The sequence below is a fragment of the Nesoenas mayeri genome (assembly GCF_963082525.1).
Source record: "Nesoenas mayeri genome assembly, chromosome: 26".
In the NCBI taxonomy this organism is placed as follows: Eukaryota; Metazoa; Chordata; class Aves; order Columbiformes; family Columbidae; genus Nesoenas; species Nesoenas mayeri.
Window position 1 is genome coordinate 227,502 of NC_137552.1, and position 14,343 is coordinate 241,844.

Below are 14,343 nucleotides of genomic sequence, written 5' to 3' on the forward strand. Positions count from 1 at the left end.
ACATACCCCAGAACTGGGGGTAGGCAAGAAGTTGGGTGGGAACACATCCAGGACAGCTGATCCAAACTGGCCCGAAGGGATATTTGATACCCATTCCATACCATCAACATCATGCTCTTCTGGGACTGAATGAGTGGCTGGGTGGGTGCTTACATGTTGTCTGGGGCCAACTCACTGCAGCTGACTTTTTCACGCATTTGCTCTCTACCATAATATAAAAGTTTCCACTGGGTTTTGAAAAATAATCCTAAATACATATTCTAAACTTTGCTTCATTTTTCCACATTTTGCTTTTCTCTGAGGTTTACCAAAAAGTCATGTGCTTAAAATATCAGATCTCAGGGAGAAAAATCCTGTTCGGATACTACAGAAAAACACCTTTTCATGAAACTATCTATCTGTCTCCCAACCTACCATGTAGCTGTCTTTCTGTTTCATAATGAAATGAAAGACCAATGTTATTTGATTTTGTAGGCATTTCTTCACTCATCCTCCTCAGAAGCTAGAGGACTTTTTAAAAACAAAACAAAACAAAACAGAACAAAACAAAAACAAAGGGCATGTCAAATGAAGAGGTGGATTGCACTGTATCGCTGTAGGGCCTACTGTAGGTGTCCTGTGACATTTCAGCTGGTCTGAGGTATCTCAAACACCTGCCAGATAGTCCTTATGCATCTATGTTGATGCATTTAATTAAAGAACAACTAAAATTCTGTGGATCAAATGAAACCTTACACTTGATTTTAACATTTAGGAAAGCAAGGATGCTTGGCAAGAAAAGTACTCTCCATGAGCCAAGTCAGATTACCCATTCTAAAGAGACACAAGGTGATCATGTATGATTTCATGCCCTTTTCTTTTGCTGGTTGTAAGGCTGCCTTTTGCAGCACAGATTAAAGGGCACTGACAAAGAAGCAAACACTAAACAAAGCTGAACCTCTAACTTCCTCAGTTCCCTCATCTAAATTTCACTTCAGTAGCTAGAAACAATGCAGATCGTATCTGTGACTAAAGATAGACCTTACCATAAACTTTTGACCTCACCAGCACTACAAAATGCTCCTCTCCCTAATCATCCCCACCAATCTTGAGCTTAACCACAAATGAACAAGATGTTTAATTGGAAGAAACTCTAAAGCCTGCCTTTTCTGCAATACTGTTGCTCTCTGCTCTTGGACAATGTGTAGAAGGTGAGAATACAGGGCACTTAAACCAGAATGATGACTTCAAACCATGGATGGGAGACCTCTGAAGGTCCATCTTCCACTCGTGGTTGGGCCAGCTTCAAATATCTATCAGGTTATTCACAGCCTTGATCAGACAGATAGACTTCTAATGTCATCTCCAAAATTATTTTTTCTCATAAGTATTCACAATGAAAAATGAAAAAAAAAGTTATTTTCAGTGTGATCCTTGTGATCTAGATCATCTCCCACTGAGAGACAGTTCGTCTGTCTTTCCCTTTGAAGGCAGCACAGGTGTAGGTGGACAACTCAGATGGAAGTGTCTAAAATATTATTAGGAGCTCAGACTTGGAAGAAGAACTTTATTTTTAAGGACAATGCCAGTTCAACATGCCCAGAGGAAGTACTGGCAAACACACACAGCTCAGTATGTGTAAACCAGTCTCTCAGACTGACTGACTGACAGACCAGTGATGTTCTTAACCTCAGTGGGGCCTGGGGCATTATTGCAAGTATACTCTGGTCATATGCCCAGGTGAATTCTCCCCCGACTCTGGGACCAGGCAGAGGCATTGTAAGGTCAGTGCCAGTTCCTGCACACGAGCACCTACACCTAGGCACAGGGGTCCCCCAGCAACACTAATACACTTGACCCTAGACACTCAGTTGACCCAGCATGCTGCCCCGGATCCCAAGTCTCCCAGTTGCTGGCACCATGCAGGCAAATCCCCGAGGTCTTGTGTGGGGTCCTGGTCCAGTGTTGGACTCAGAAAAGTTCAGAAATTATTCCAAGAGTGAGATTAAGACACAAACGAGGTCAGATGCCTCTAAACAATCTTATTTTATTTGTATGCCTAATGACAGAGTAAATCTATTTCACTTTCACACCTAAAGCTAGAGCAACAGAGATAAAGGGGGAGAAATTAGGAGGAAAGTTAAGCAAGCACATGAGAAGATAAGCAAGAGATAAGAAAGAGATAGTCACCGCCAGGGATCCAAAGGTCTCCTGTGGGGCAGCTCTCAGGTCTCAGGTCTCTGTAGCGCTGGCAGTTTGCAGGTCTCAGGTCCCAGTAACTCTGGCAGTTTGCAGGTCTCGGGTCATGCCAGTATCAGAGTCCAGGTTCTGGTAGCAGGGTCCAGGTCCCAGGAGGTGTTGGCAGCACTCGGGTGTCAGGTCCGCCGGTCCCAGGTGACAGGTTTTGGTCCTGGTGGTGGATGGCCACACTTGCAAGTCATAACCTGGTCATTTTATGGCAGTTGGTGGCAGGTGTTGCCTGAGCACACTGCAGGCCTGGTCGCAGATGTTGGTGGCTGGTATCGCTGGAGCTTCACTTGAGCTTACCTAAGCTTCAAGCATTCTTTGCGTTTTAGCAGTTCACAGTGATCATGCATTTTGCACTTTAAGTCACTGTATTTAGGCCTTTACAGCAGGCCAAATGAAGCAAGCAGTGTGAGCAAGCATTTTTCTGTAACAAGCAGCCTTAAGCATATTATTTTAGCAAGCAAGCTTTGAGACAAATAATTCACAATATCTCAGCCTTCCTTGTGTTAAGGACCACACACACTTAAACCATATGCTGAAAGCCACCATCTCTCACAGTTCCCAACTCTACTCCAGCTGCTGGGACACAGACCAGCTTGCACACACAAGCGTACACAGACATGTATGTGTGATGTATCCCCCCAGTAATCAGCCTTAGACACTCAGCCTACCCAGAAGCTGATCCTTGGCTCTGCTCATGTCCACTTGCCTTTAACACACAGACACACACATACACATCCAAGTGATGTCCAGAGTTCATGGTGTCAGTAGTGCTTGCTTGGTCCTGACGGTCCCTCCAGTATCATAGAATCATAGAAAGTCCTGAGCTAGAAGGGACCCACAAGGATCTTGAGTCCAACTGCTGTCCCTGCACAGGACACCCCACAGATCACCCCGTGTGTCTGAGGATGTTGTCCAGTCTTTACTTGAACACTGTCAGGCTGGGGCCGTGACACCTCCCTGGGGAGCCTCTTCCAGTGTCCAGCACCTCTGGACCAGGTTCTATGTCCAGAAACTTTTCCTAATGTCCAGTCTGACCCTTCCCAGCACATCTTCCTGACATTCTCCGGGTTCTGTCATTAGTCGCTAAAGAGAAGAGACTGGTGCTTACCCTTCCTCCCACCTTGTGAGGAAGCTGTAGACCACGATGAGGTCTCCCCTCAATCTCCTCATCTCCAGGTTGAACAAACCAAGTGAGTTTAGCTGCTACGTACACAGCTTCCTCTCTGGACCCTTCACCAACTTTGTGGCCTCCTCTGGACACTCTCCAGCAGCTTTATCTGCTTTTCTCCTGTGTCCCCAGCCCTGCACACGGTGAATGCTCCAGCCCCAGCACAGAGCACAGCGGGACAATCCCCTCCCTGCCCGGCTGGCCGTGCTGAGCTGGATGCACCAGGATATGGGTCCCTCTGGGATCCAGGGACACTGTTGGCTCATGTTCATCTTGCTGTCAACCAGAACCCCCAGATCCCTCTCTGCAGAGCTGCTCTCCAGCATCTCAGTCCCTAGTCTGTCTGTACAGCCAGTGTTGCTGTGTCCCAAATGAAAAATCCGGCACTTGCCCTTGTTGAACTTCATGTGGTTGGTGACTGCGTAGCCAGCTCTTGAACCCTGAGGTACATCTGGTACCCAGCCCAAACTTGTGGCCATTTCACTGCCTGGTTTACAAGTCTCTTACCATACTCAGGCAGGCTGACTGGGCTCTCCAGTTCCTGGCACACCAGCCACATGGGCTCAGTGGTTCACAGTCCTCGCTCTTTAACCAACATTTAACCAGTCTTCTGTGAGAGGTTAAAAGGGCACTGGCACAGCAAGCAGCTTCCTGTGAAAGACCCACGCCCAGCTGACAAGGTTAGGCTTTATGGCAAAGATAATACACGTATTTCTATTCTCATTCTAAGTTGTGTCTGGAGGAGTTCTCAGGTTTTGCAACTTTTCATCAGGAAATGAAGTTGTCAAACAAGTCTTGTGTCTCTCTTGCAAGGAGCCATAGATTGTAAGAAAAGCGACACAGGTCCAATATTAAGGTAAAGGAGTTCTTTCTGCCCTCTGCAGGTTGATCCAGCCCTTCCATGTCTTTTGTATCCTTTTGACCTTCTTTTGGTTCTTGAGATTGAATCAGATATGCCCTTCCCCTCGTGCCTGTAGGAATGATCGCACTTCGGGTTTCACATTCAATTTCTGCCTCCTTTGCTTCACACCAAGGCAGAAAACACAAAGATTTTAAAATTGACTTAGTGTTTGATCTCTCACAAACACCAATGGAGTGCGAAAAGCTGCGGAAATCACTGTAAATGCTGAAAGGAAGAGGCTGACATGCTTCCCGGACAAGTAAATGTGTTTGAGGTAGGGAGGGTGTCGGTCCAAATGAGCCTCGCAGTCTAATGCAGGGGAGGGAGTCTCGTGCAGCACGTAGATGTGGTCTGTCAGTTCCCACGGTGCTGCTACAGAAGCACGGTTCCTGCTCTTTGCGTGGGCTTGGGGCTTAGAGAAGTCATTCTCAAATTCATTAGAAAGGTGGAGTTTCATGAGAACACGAGACTGTGGTCATCATGCAAAGCACAGGGCCAGACAAGTGCATCCACAAGCAGCCTTTTCCTGTCATCCCCCCGTCCCACACACGTTTCTCCTCAGGCCATCTTAGCCCTTCCCTTTCTCCAGCTTTAACTGTCACTTTAAAAATTCCATAGTATTTTTTGTACAATCCCAAAATGCTGCTGTTGGCATCCCATAATAAGTCCCTTCAGCCTGCAGGCAGTACAATTCCCCAGCCTGCAAGAGGCCAAAATCAAAGACAAGGTCATGTGAAATAAACTACAGGTCAGAGCTGCTTCTCAGCTTAGTTATCAGTTGGGCTGCTGTTGAGAGACAGTGGCTCTTGCTTCTTGCACAAAGCCCAAAGCCCAGCACAGAAGCAGAGTGGAAGGACCTTCTCTCTCCTCCACCTGTCCTCAGTCCTAACAGGTAACACTGCTTCCCAATGCATGGAAACCCGAGAGGCCACCTGGCCAAGCTCCCACATTTTAAAAGGAATGAGAGCCAAACATGTGGCCTAATTTTCCATTTCCTGTGATTTTCTTCAATGAAGGTATCACTGCAGTGACTTTGAAGTTTGAATTCAGTGTTTTGGTGAGGGGCTTGTGGGCACAACTGGACGCACGTCCCCTGCCCGAGCAGGGAGCCAGACCCTTTGCAGTCCCCAGAAAGGAAGAGGCCTGGACAATTTAGAAGTGTGAAGAAACTCAGATTTCAATATTAAAAGGCACTGTGCTGCAGGAGTGTGTAATAAGGAACGTGAAAAGCCAGGATGGGAACTTGCCCAAGGGCAGCAGGAGCTGGAATCCCACAAAGATCTTCTCAGTCTTTCACCTCCAACCTCTGCCAAAGCTACTCACTGCTCCCCCACGCACAGCCATTAGGGGTGAAACCTTAAGCACATATCCCATCCTGGAGATGCGACTGGCCAGGCCCACAGCCAAATTAGAGCCAGGGCAACTGAGGGTGATGTCCCTTCCATCCAGCAACACTGGAGGCAGTGCTCTCAGGGAGGACTTCAGAGGGGCCTCAGCCAGGGCTTCTCCCCTTCTCATGGGAGCTGCTTTGAAGAGGAGATTCTGACTCTGGTCGTCACCTGAGCTCCAGCTCCAGCTGTGTCTCAGCCGTGTAACCTGCTGGTCTGGACCTGGGTGCAAAGACTGACTTCTCAGGTTGGCATCAGACTTTTTGTCACTACGGATTTGTCTAGTCATCTAGACCCTCACCTTACCCTGGCTGTTATCCCCAAGCTTTCCCTGTTCTTCTCACTTGAATACTGTGGTTCTGGGACCTTTGTGACAAAGCCAGTTCTTCTGCCTTCCTTGTTGTCTCTTGGCTACTGACTCCCTTTCACTCAGGAAGTTGCCAGATATATGAGGGTTTTCAAGACCTCACTGAATAAAGCACACAGCAATTTTGACCTCATAGCTGACTCTGCTTTGAGCACCAGGTCAGGCTAAATGACCTCCTGTGGTCCCTGCTCACCTGCATGATTCTATCACCTGGTGTCATCAGTAAACTCCAATGTAAAACCAACACATCTTTCACTAGTGACAGGGACATTAGTGCTTAAGGTTGTGTGTCTCCACTAGGTCCTGTGCCTTAGGTATTCTGACAGGTGATTTTTGATATCCCAAGGGCACCTCTGATGGCACTCAGCCCCTCTGATAAGAACTGGGACCTGTGTCTGGCCCTGTCCAGCTCTCACTGTTCCTATCAGGTGATGGGGAAAAAAAGAAAAAAACTAAAACCAACCCACATCTAGGATCCAAGGAGGCTCCACCAAGGCTCTCCAATGAGATAAGCAGGCGACTGGAGATATCCCACTACTCTGGCTGCTGCTGGGGTACTGTGTGCCCTGGGTACTCTGAACAAGAGCAGTTCTCTCCAATTTTTGGAGGAGATGGTGTCAAAAACGAGAGATTGTAACATGAACCCCTCACCAAACCACAGTTTTGGGGTTTTGAAGAGCAGAAACAGTAAATGACACAAGCCAATAGCAGGCTGAGGTTTCCTGTTTCCGCTCCAAACTTCATATATGTAGATTGCCATTCTGTACCTGTCTCCTGCCTGGCCATAGCAACTGTTTTGGCTCTTCAAGATAGTAGGAGAAGATGCTACTTCTTCCGCTCGCAAGTGCTTTTCTCCTTGTGGCATGGGCTGAGGCTGGTGAGTACAGAGAGACAGGATTAAGAGGAGGACATGCAAGGGCAGAAATGGGCACTGAGTTGGAATTCTGTCTGGTACTTGCCTTGCCTTTTCTCATATCTCTACTCTCCTGCTCTAGTTCTTTCTCTCAGCTCAGGCTGTGCCTGAAACCAATTGTGCATTACAGGTACTAGAACTGTGCCCTTTGATGGCATTTTAGACATCCCTAGCCAGGTGCGGTCAGTCATCCCCTGGAAGTGTTGCTTGTTTTTCTCTCCATTGTATGCAGGCAATACTTTGGAAGGCCCATGGAAAGAAGAGTTATTGGCATCATCGGCATATGATGCCAGAGGATGACCCTTTCTACTCATGCTTCTCCAAACTTGATGGGAAACAGTGGCACATGTGATACTAATGCTCCCCATCTCTCTTCCAGGAAGGATCATTGGCGGGTGGGAAGCTCGGCCCCACTCCAGGCCCTACATGGCTTATTTATCAATTAGAAGTCAGTCAGGTACATCTAACTGTGGAGGATTCCTGATTCACCCGTACGCAGTGCTCTCAGCAGCTCACTGTGTGGCTGGTAAAACGTAAGGGTTGTTTTTCTTGTATGGGGGATTTTTTCAAGTCTCACACAGTCATGGAGAATCACAGTCCTGGTCTGGGGTGAAGGAGTACTCTATGTCTCTGCAGGCACAGCAGGGCTTTCTGTGAGCCCAGCCACCCTGTCATGGAGACAACCCTAATGTCAATTTAGGCAGGTGATAAGCTCCAAACTGATTTATTCTAACCAGAACTGTTTAGAAGACAACCAACTATAAAAGGGGTTTTCCAAAATTATTCAGCACTCCAACATTATAATACACAGGTTGGGATACTGCTTAGGAGTTCAATTACTATACAGCCAGTTCAGACTCAAGGGACTAGATCCCAGACTCGAGGGTGATGATTCAAAATGTGCATCTTCCCACTCCTACAAAGTGAGGAGTCTTAAGGGTACCCAGACGATTGCCTACCAGTTCAGCAAGTCCTCTCAGTGTTCAAGGAATGTTCCTTAGGCGGCCAGTCTAAGGAGGAGAGTCTTTGACTGCACACCCACTGCTCTGGGGACACCAGCTTGATGGGAGTCTCTGCGGGGCTCCATTTATATTCTAGTTGAGTTTCAGATTTGGTTGTTTGTGCTAGTGATCCAGAAACTTGTCTCAACCAAGGTGTTTCACTGGTCAAGGCCCTTGTCTGTTGACCATGGGGTGTGTGCATGATCATAGTGGTCTATTGGTCTAGCAGTTTCGGGTGCTTTTGGGGGCAGGAGGTGGGAGAGAAGGTGGGTCAGGGGAAGGGAAGTGCATCTGCTACACATGCCCTGTGAGCTGCAGGAATTGTCTGCCAGGGTGCGTGCCTGGGACAGAACTCCTCAGCAGCACTCTTCTGGTCCATGGTTCCTACCATGGATCAGAGCTACTGTTGGAGAGGAGAGAGGCCAGTGTCCCCCATTCCCTGATTCCCTTTTGGTCTTCAGAATGGGACACCTCAAACATACGTCAGCATGGAGTAAGTGACTCTCAATTCAATGTGGAAGGAATCCAGGCTAGAGAGGGCAACTTCCTGAGAATTAATTTCTGGGCAGGAATATCCCACCACCACCTCCCTCAGACCGCCTGCCATGGGGAGGCCATGTTGCTATAGTCAGTGTAAATGGAACATGTTGGTGTTTCCTGTCAGGGGAGTGAATATCACTGTGACTCTGGGAGCACACAGCATAAAGAAGAAAGAGCTGAGCCAGCAGAAGTTCCACATTGACCAGTGGGTCATCCACCCCAAATATTCAGAAGATACCCATGCAAATGACATAATGCTGCTGAAGGTATGCCCTCACACATATGTGCTACCTGAGGGATCTCCCTGCTCATTTTTCCCAACCCCATGAACTTGCTCCCATTCCTTTGCCTGCTCTAACCACATGTTCTCTCTGCTTGGCAGCTGAAGCCAAAGGCCAAGCTGACTAAGCAAGTGAAACTTGTCCCCTTGCCCAGGCACAATGAGCATATTAAGCAAGGAACTAGATGCAAAGTGGCTGGCTGGGGCTGGACATCAACAACACGGCATAAGACCAGTGTGCTGATGGAGGTGGACCTGAAGGTGCAGAGTGAGGACATATGTGAGAAGTCTTTCAAAAAGAACTATCTGCGTGAGTCTATGATCTGCTGTGGCGATGAGGATGTCAAAAAATCAACTTCCCGTGTACGTGTTGTTTTGGGCTCCAAGTTTGGTATGAGGTTGGGAATAGCCAGTCAGGTTGGTTCTCAGCTGGGAGACGAAGGGGATTAAAATTGAATGAGATTCTTCAGGATGATGTGCTGCGGCTCCTCTCGGGAGGTCTGAAGCTGATGTGCTCCCTGAACAAGGGTGCAGTTGCCCAGTTACCAGCATCATGTGCCTTTTAACATGCCTGGGCATATTCTACCCAGCCCAGCCACAGCCCCAGCAGGCTGCAGATCTCCTCTCATCTTTGTGATATCCTCCACACAGAGTGGGATGGTTTCAATATTTCCATGTGTCTGAAGTATCACAAGATTCTTCTTTTCAGGGATCTGAAGGCAGTTTTTGCTCCAGACCTGAACTGCTTCACAAATTGGCTTAGAGGAGCAGTAAGGCAGCTACAAGCCCTGCAGAGCTGGGCCTGGAGGGAGATGGTTGAAAGAGGAGGGAGGCAAGAGGGGCAGTTTCTTCCTTAGGGCGGGGGAAGCTACGCATTGACATATCTGACCTTATCACTCCCTTTACCCCACAGGGTGATTCTGGTGGCCCTTTAGTCTGCAATGGGAAGGCTCATGGCATTGTTTCTTATGGACCCAAAAATCGCATCTTCCCTAAAGTATTTACCAGAGTCTCCTATTTTGAACCCTGGATACGTAAAGAGCTGAGAAAGTTTGCACTCCAAGACCTACCTGACTCTCCCTCCTCTTACTAAAATGCTCAGTGCCCCATCTCCACAACATGCTGATGCTGAGAGGCTTACAGGGGCAGCTCAGATGGGGTCAGCAATGCTCCCACGGCACAGGCACAGGCTTCTGTGCTAAGGAGGTTCTCCATGCTAAGGTAAAAGTCCAAGTCCCAAGTACACACAGATTCACATTATTCCCTTCCTCCCACTGCTGCGCAACACTGCCTGCTCTGCTTTCTGACCACCAATAAAAGCATGTTCAAACTTGCTGTGTGCAGCCTTCTTGGGAACAGGGTGGAAAGTCTGAGGGTGAGAATGAGGAGAATTAATGCAATGTGGTAGTGAGCTAATACCAGCAGGCTTTTGTAATCTTTAACGTACAGGATACCAAACAAAAGAAAGCTATGCTGTGTTATTTCCCTTAGTTGCTGTTAATGACAAAACTCCAAAGGACACAAAGCGGGATTAGCAAATCTGAGGGACAAACGTCCACTGAAAATTACTGAACAGAAAGGTGAGAGGAATTGACTTCACCAATTCTAGACAAGTGCTCTCAGCTGCCTTTGATATTACAGGGGATATTCTGAGATCCTATTAGCAATTTTACGCTATGAATCCCTCCATGTTCGGGAGACCATCCTACAGATGACAAACGCCTTGAACGTGCTTACTTCTCTTTATTACTCAAAAAGTATATTGAGGCAATCATGTTTCCTGGGAATTCAGGGCCCTTTCAGATGTCCCAGGCTATTCCATTTTGTTTCCAGCTGCTGCTCCAGAAACCATATGGTGCATCTTGTGTTCTATCATCCAAACCATGACAATGGCTCTGATACCCTAAAACACTTCTATTTAAGCCATCTTTGAAACTCAGAAAGGTGTTTCCATTAAGATATTTCTACTATACAGGCACCGAATCTTGCAGAACTCCTAAGCAGTATCTACTAGCCCTGTTCTTACTGTAGTCTAGAGCATCTAAAGTCACATAAGGTGCCAGTAAATGGGAGTTCTTCACTAGGAAATCAGAATGCCTTTCCTGTGCCCTAAAAGCTCCCTCACCAAATTTTAGGGAAAGACACCAGGTCTCTGAAATATGAAGGTGTCAGACACAAGTATTATTATGACAGCAATTGGTTTCCTCTCCTGTTCCAAACTCCACTGATTAGGAGCAGGGCTGGTTAATAGTTGTACTAAAGTCACTATCACATGAGTTGCTTCACCTGATATCCTTTTCCCCTCCTAAGTTCTTCCCCTCTACCACTATCTACCCCTTAAATAAAATGTCCACCCCTGCTTGCCCTTTCTTCATTAGCCTAGGTTTTCTTACCTTTAAAGACTTCTTTGATATTTATGACATGATTGCTCCTGTAATTTCTACCTTGTTGATTAGTTTCCTTGAGCTCATACTCCCCAGTTGTTACCAATAGTGTCCTATCATTTCCCACGTCGCTGTTTCGTGAGCAGTGCCCTGAGTAAGGTCAAACCGTATACACATTGCACATTCTGTCTGCAATGCCTTCTAATTATTCCTGTCTTCCTAGGGTAGGCCAGGGATGACCATTTGTACACATATCCTGACATCTATTTTGGTTGGCTATACAAAGGTCCAAATCAGGTGCTGAATACCATCACTGATATTAGGTAAGATTAGTCCCATTCCAGTTTCCTAAAGTTGAATGAGATGGGTTCCAGTAAGCATCACGTGAATTACTAAAACATGGAAATGTTATAAATTTGACACTATTTCCTTCATCAGTGAGCAAAAAGTATGCAGTTTGTTTCAGAAAACATCTAGCATGCATCTCACCTTCACTCACCGGATTATAGAGGTACCTGACATTCTTTATCTGCTGATGCTCAGAGTGAAGTATGTATACATCAGAGACTGGTCTGTCACACACCACATACCACAGAGACTCATGAGGATGGAAGGCTCAGGCATTTATTCACAGATAGCTGATGACATTGTGTTTCCCTCTGTCTCATACCTTTCCATACCCTGATTTCATTCGATTGAAGGAAGGCATTGTTCTATGTGTACAAGTGGCTCCTTAAATGACACAGTGATGTTGTTTGCAGAAAGCCCTTTGTACTTCCCGTTATTCTTCATGTGGCCTTGGACTTACCCAGTAAGAGAGTGATTTGTGGACTAGCTGCCACTATCCTATCTCATTGGACAGGCTGGAGTGTTGGGCGGGGAACAACCTGACAAAATTTAACAAGGGAAAGTGTAGAGTCCTGCATCTGTGCAGGAACAACCCCAGGTTCCAGTATAGGTTGGGAAATTACATATTAGAAAGCAGTGTAGGGGAAAGGGACCTGGGGGTCCTGGGGACAGCGGGATGACCATGAGCCAGCACTGTGCACTTGTGGCCAGGAAGCCAATGGTACCTGGGGTGTATTACAAGGGGGGTGGTTAGTAGATCAAGAGAGGTTCTCCTTCCCCTCTACTCCGCCCTGGTGAGACCCCATCTGGAATATTGTGTCCAGTTCTGGGCCCCTCAGTTCCAGAAGGACAGGGAACTGCTGGAGAGAGTCCAGCACAGGGCAACAAAGATAAGGGAGTGGAGGGAAATTGCTGTCATATCCATACTTGTATCTGACACCTTCATGGTTCAGAGACCTGGTGTCTTTCCACTCCCATAAGGGAGCACCTCCCTTATGAAGAAAGGCTGAGGGAGCTGGGTCTCTTTAGTCTGGAGAAGAGGAGACTGAGGGGTGACCTTATTAATGTTTATAAATATATAAAGGGCGAGTGCCACGAGGATGGAGCCAGGCTCTTCTCGGTGGCAAACAATGACAAGGGGTAGTGGGGTCAAGCTGAAACACAAGAGGTTCCACTTAAATTTGAGAAGAAACTTCTTCTCAGCAAGGGTGACAGACACTGGAACAGGCTGCCCAGCGAGGCTGTGGAGTCTCCTTCTCTGGAGACATTTAAAACCTGTCTGGACATGTTCCTGTGCGACCTCACCTAGGCGTTCCTGCTCCAGCAAGGGGATTGGACTGGATGAGCTTTTGAGGTCCCTTCCAATCCCAAACATACTGTGATACTGTGTGATACTGTGATCATGCAAGATGGAGAAAACCAGAAAGCTTGTGGCAACAAATGAGAAGGAGAAAGAACTGAAAGAACAGGTTTAAATAATTTACAAGAACATGGACAATGTTTGTAGGTGAACTGATGTATGGATGAATGCGTGGATAGATGGATGTGTAGGAATAGGTATGTCAGTGAATGGATGGTTGCCTAAAGGAGAGACAGAAATGTTATTAAACCATTTTCTTTCACATTCAACACCACCTCAAATTTCTGGGTGTTTAGAAATTACTATATTCCATTTAATGCTCTCACATAACGTCACCTGAAACTGTGCATTCCTCAAGCTATAGATGAATGCATGGAGCAGAGGAGACACCACGGTGTTCAAGATGGACACCAACTTGCTGAGGTCCAGTCTGTTGGTCTGGGTGGGTGTGAGGTACACGAAAATGCACCTGCCATACGTGACAGACACCACAGTGAGGTGAGAGGCACAGGAGGCAAAGGCTTTTTGCCTGCCAGTCACAGAAGGGATTTTCAACACAGTAATAATGATGTTTATGTAGGATATAGTTGTAACAGCTGGGCTGCCCAGTAGGATAAACACTGCTGAGATGAAATTCACGCATTCTAGGACCCTGGTGTTTCCACATTTGAACTGAATCATTCGTGTGTTGTCCCAGAAAAAATGATTAATGGTGTTTGAACCCCAGAATGGGATCTGGAAATACACTACTGATGGACAAAGAATGCGGATAGCCCCACCAGTCCAGGCAGTATTCACCAGCAGGCTGCGGAGCTGTGAATTCATAATGGTCACATAGCGCAGAGGTTTGCAGATGGCCACGTACCTGTCAAAGGACATCACAGCTAACAGGAAAAACTCAGTGCTACCAGCATGAGGTAGAGAAATGCTTGAATGAGACAGCCCTTTAAAGAAATTGTTTTTTGCATAAAGCCAGGTTAGCCAATGCTTTGGGGATGACAGTGGTGGTAAAGCAAATATCTAAGATGGAAAAGTTCTGAGGAAGAAGTACATGGGAGTCTGAAGATGATGGGTCATCAAGGTGATGGTGAATATGAGAATATTACTGGTTAATGTCAAGATGTAGGTGACTAACAGGATGGTAAAGAGCATGTACTGGAGTTGATAATCATCAAGAACACCCAGGAGGATGAACTCCGTCACTGTCATTTGATTCTCCATCCCTAACTTATCTTTAGACAGGTAAAAATGTTTTGAGGGAAGATAATAGCACAGCACACACACAAAAGTAATGAGTGAGAACGTCCAAAACCTTCTTCCTGAAATCAGCCCATGTTCCATTCTTCCTGAGTGTTCTTCCAAAGAAGAGGATTCATCAAGGTTCAATAAGATCTCCACTCTCAGTTATGTGCTGCCCCTCCTCACTGGTTTCTAAGATGAACTCTACACCGCCTTTCTGAGCAA

At 46.8% G+C, this 14,343-nt stretch overlaps 2 protein-coding genes across 2 annotated transcripts; one reads left to right on the plus strand and one right to left on the minus strand.

Moving 5' to 3' along the window:
* Positions 1-6,837: 6,837 nt before the first annotated feature.
* Positions 6,838-9,880, plus strand: LOC308049826 (mast cell protease 1A-like; the record flags this gene model as incomplete). Its single annotated transcript, XM_080359697.1, has 5 exons — positions 6,838-6,930; positions 7,346-7,499; positions 8,632-8,773; positions 8,890-9,150; positions 9,701-9,880. The coding sequence occupies exons 1-5, from the start codon at positions 6,876-6,878 to the stop codon at positions 9,878-9,880; spliced, it is 792 nt and encodes a 263-aa protein (XP_080215823.1). The 5' UTR covers positions 6,838-6,875.
* Positions 9,881-13,155: 3,275 nt separating this feature from the next.
* Positions 13,156-14,100, minus strand: LOC308049827 (olfactory receptor 6C74-like; the record flags this gene model as incomplete). The annotated part of the gene is given in 4 exon segments (XM_080359698.1): positions 13,156-13,790; positions 13,793-13,846; positions 13,849-13,917; positions 13,920-14,100. Coding segments are annotated over 4 exon segments (939 nt in total).
* Positions 14,101-14,343: the final 243 nt, after the last annotated feature.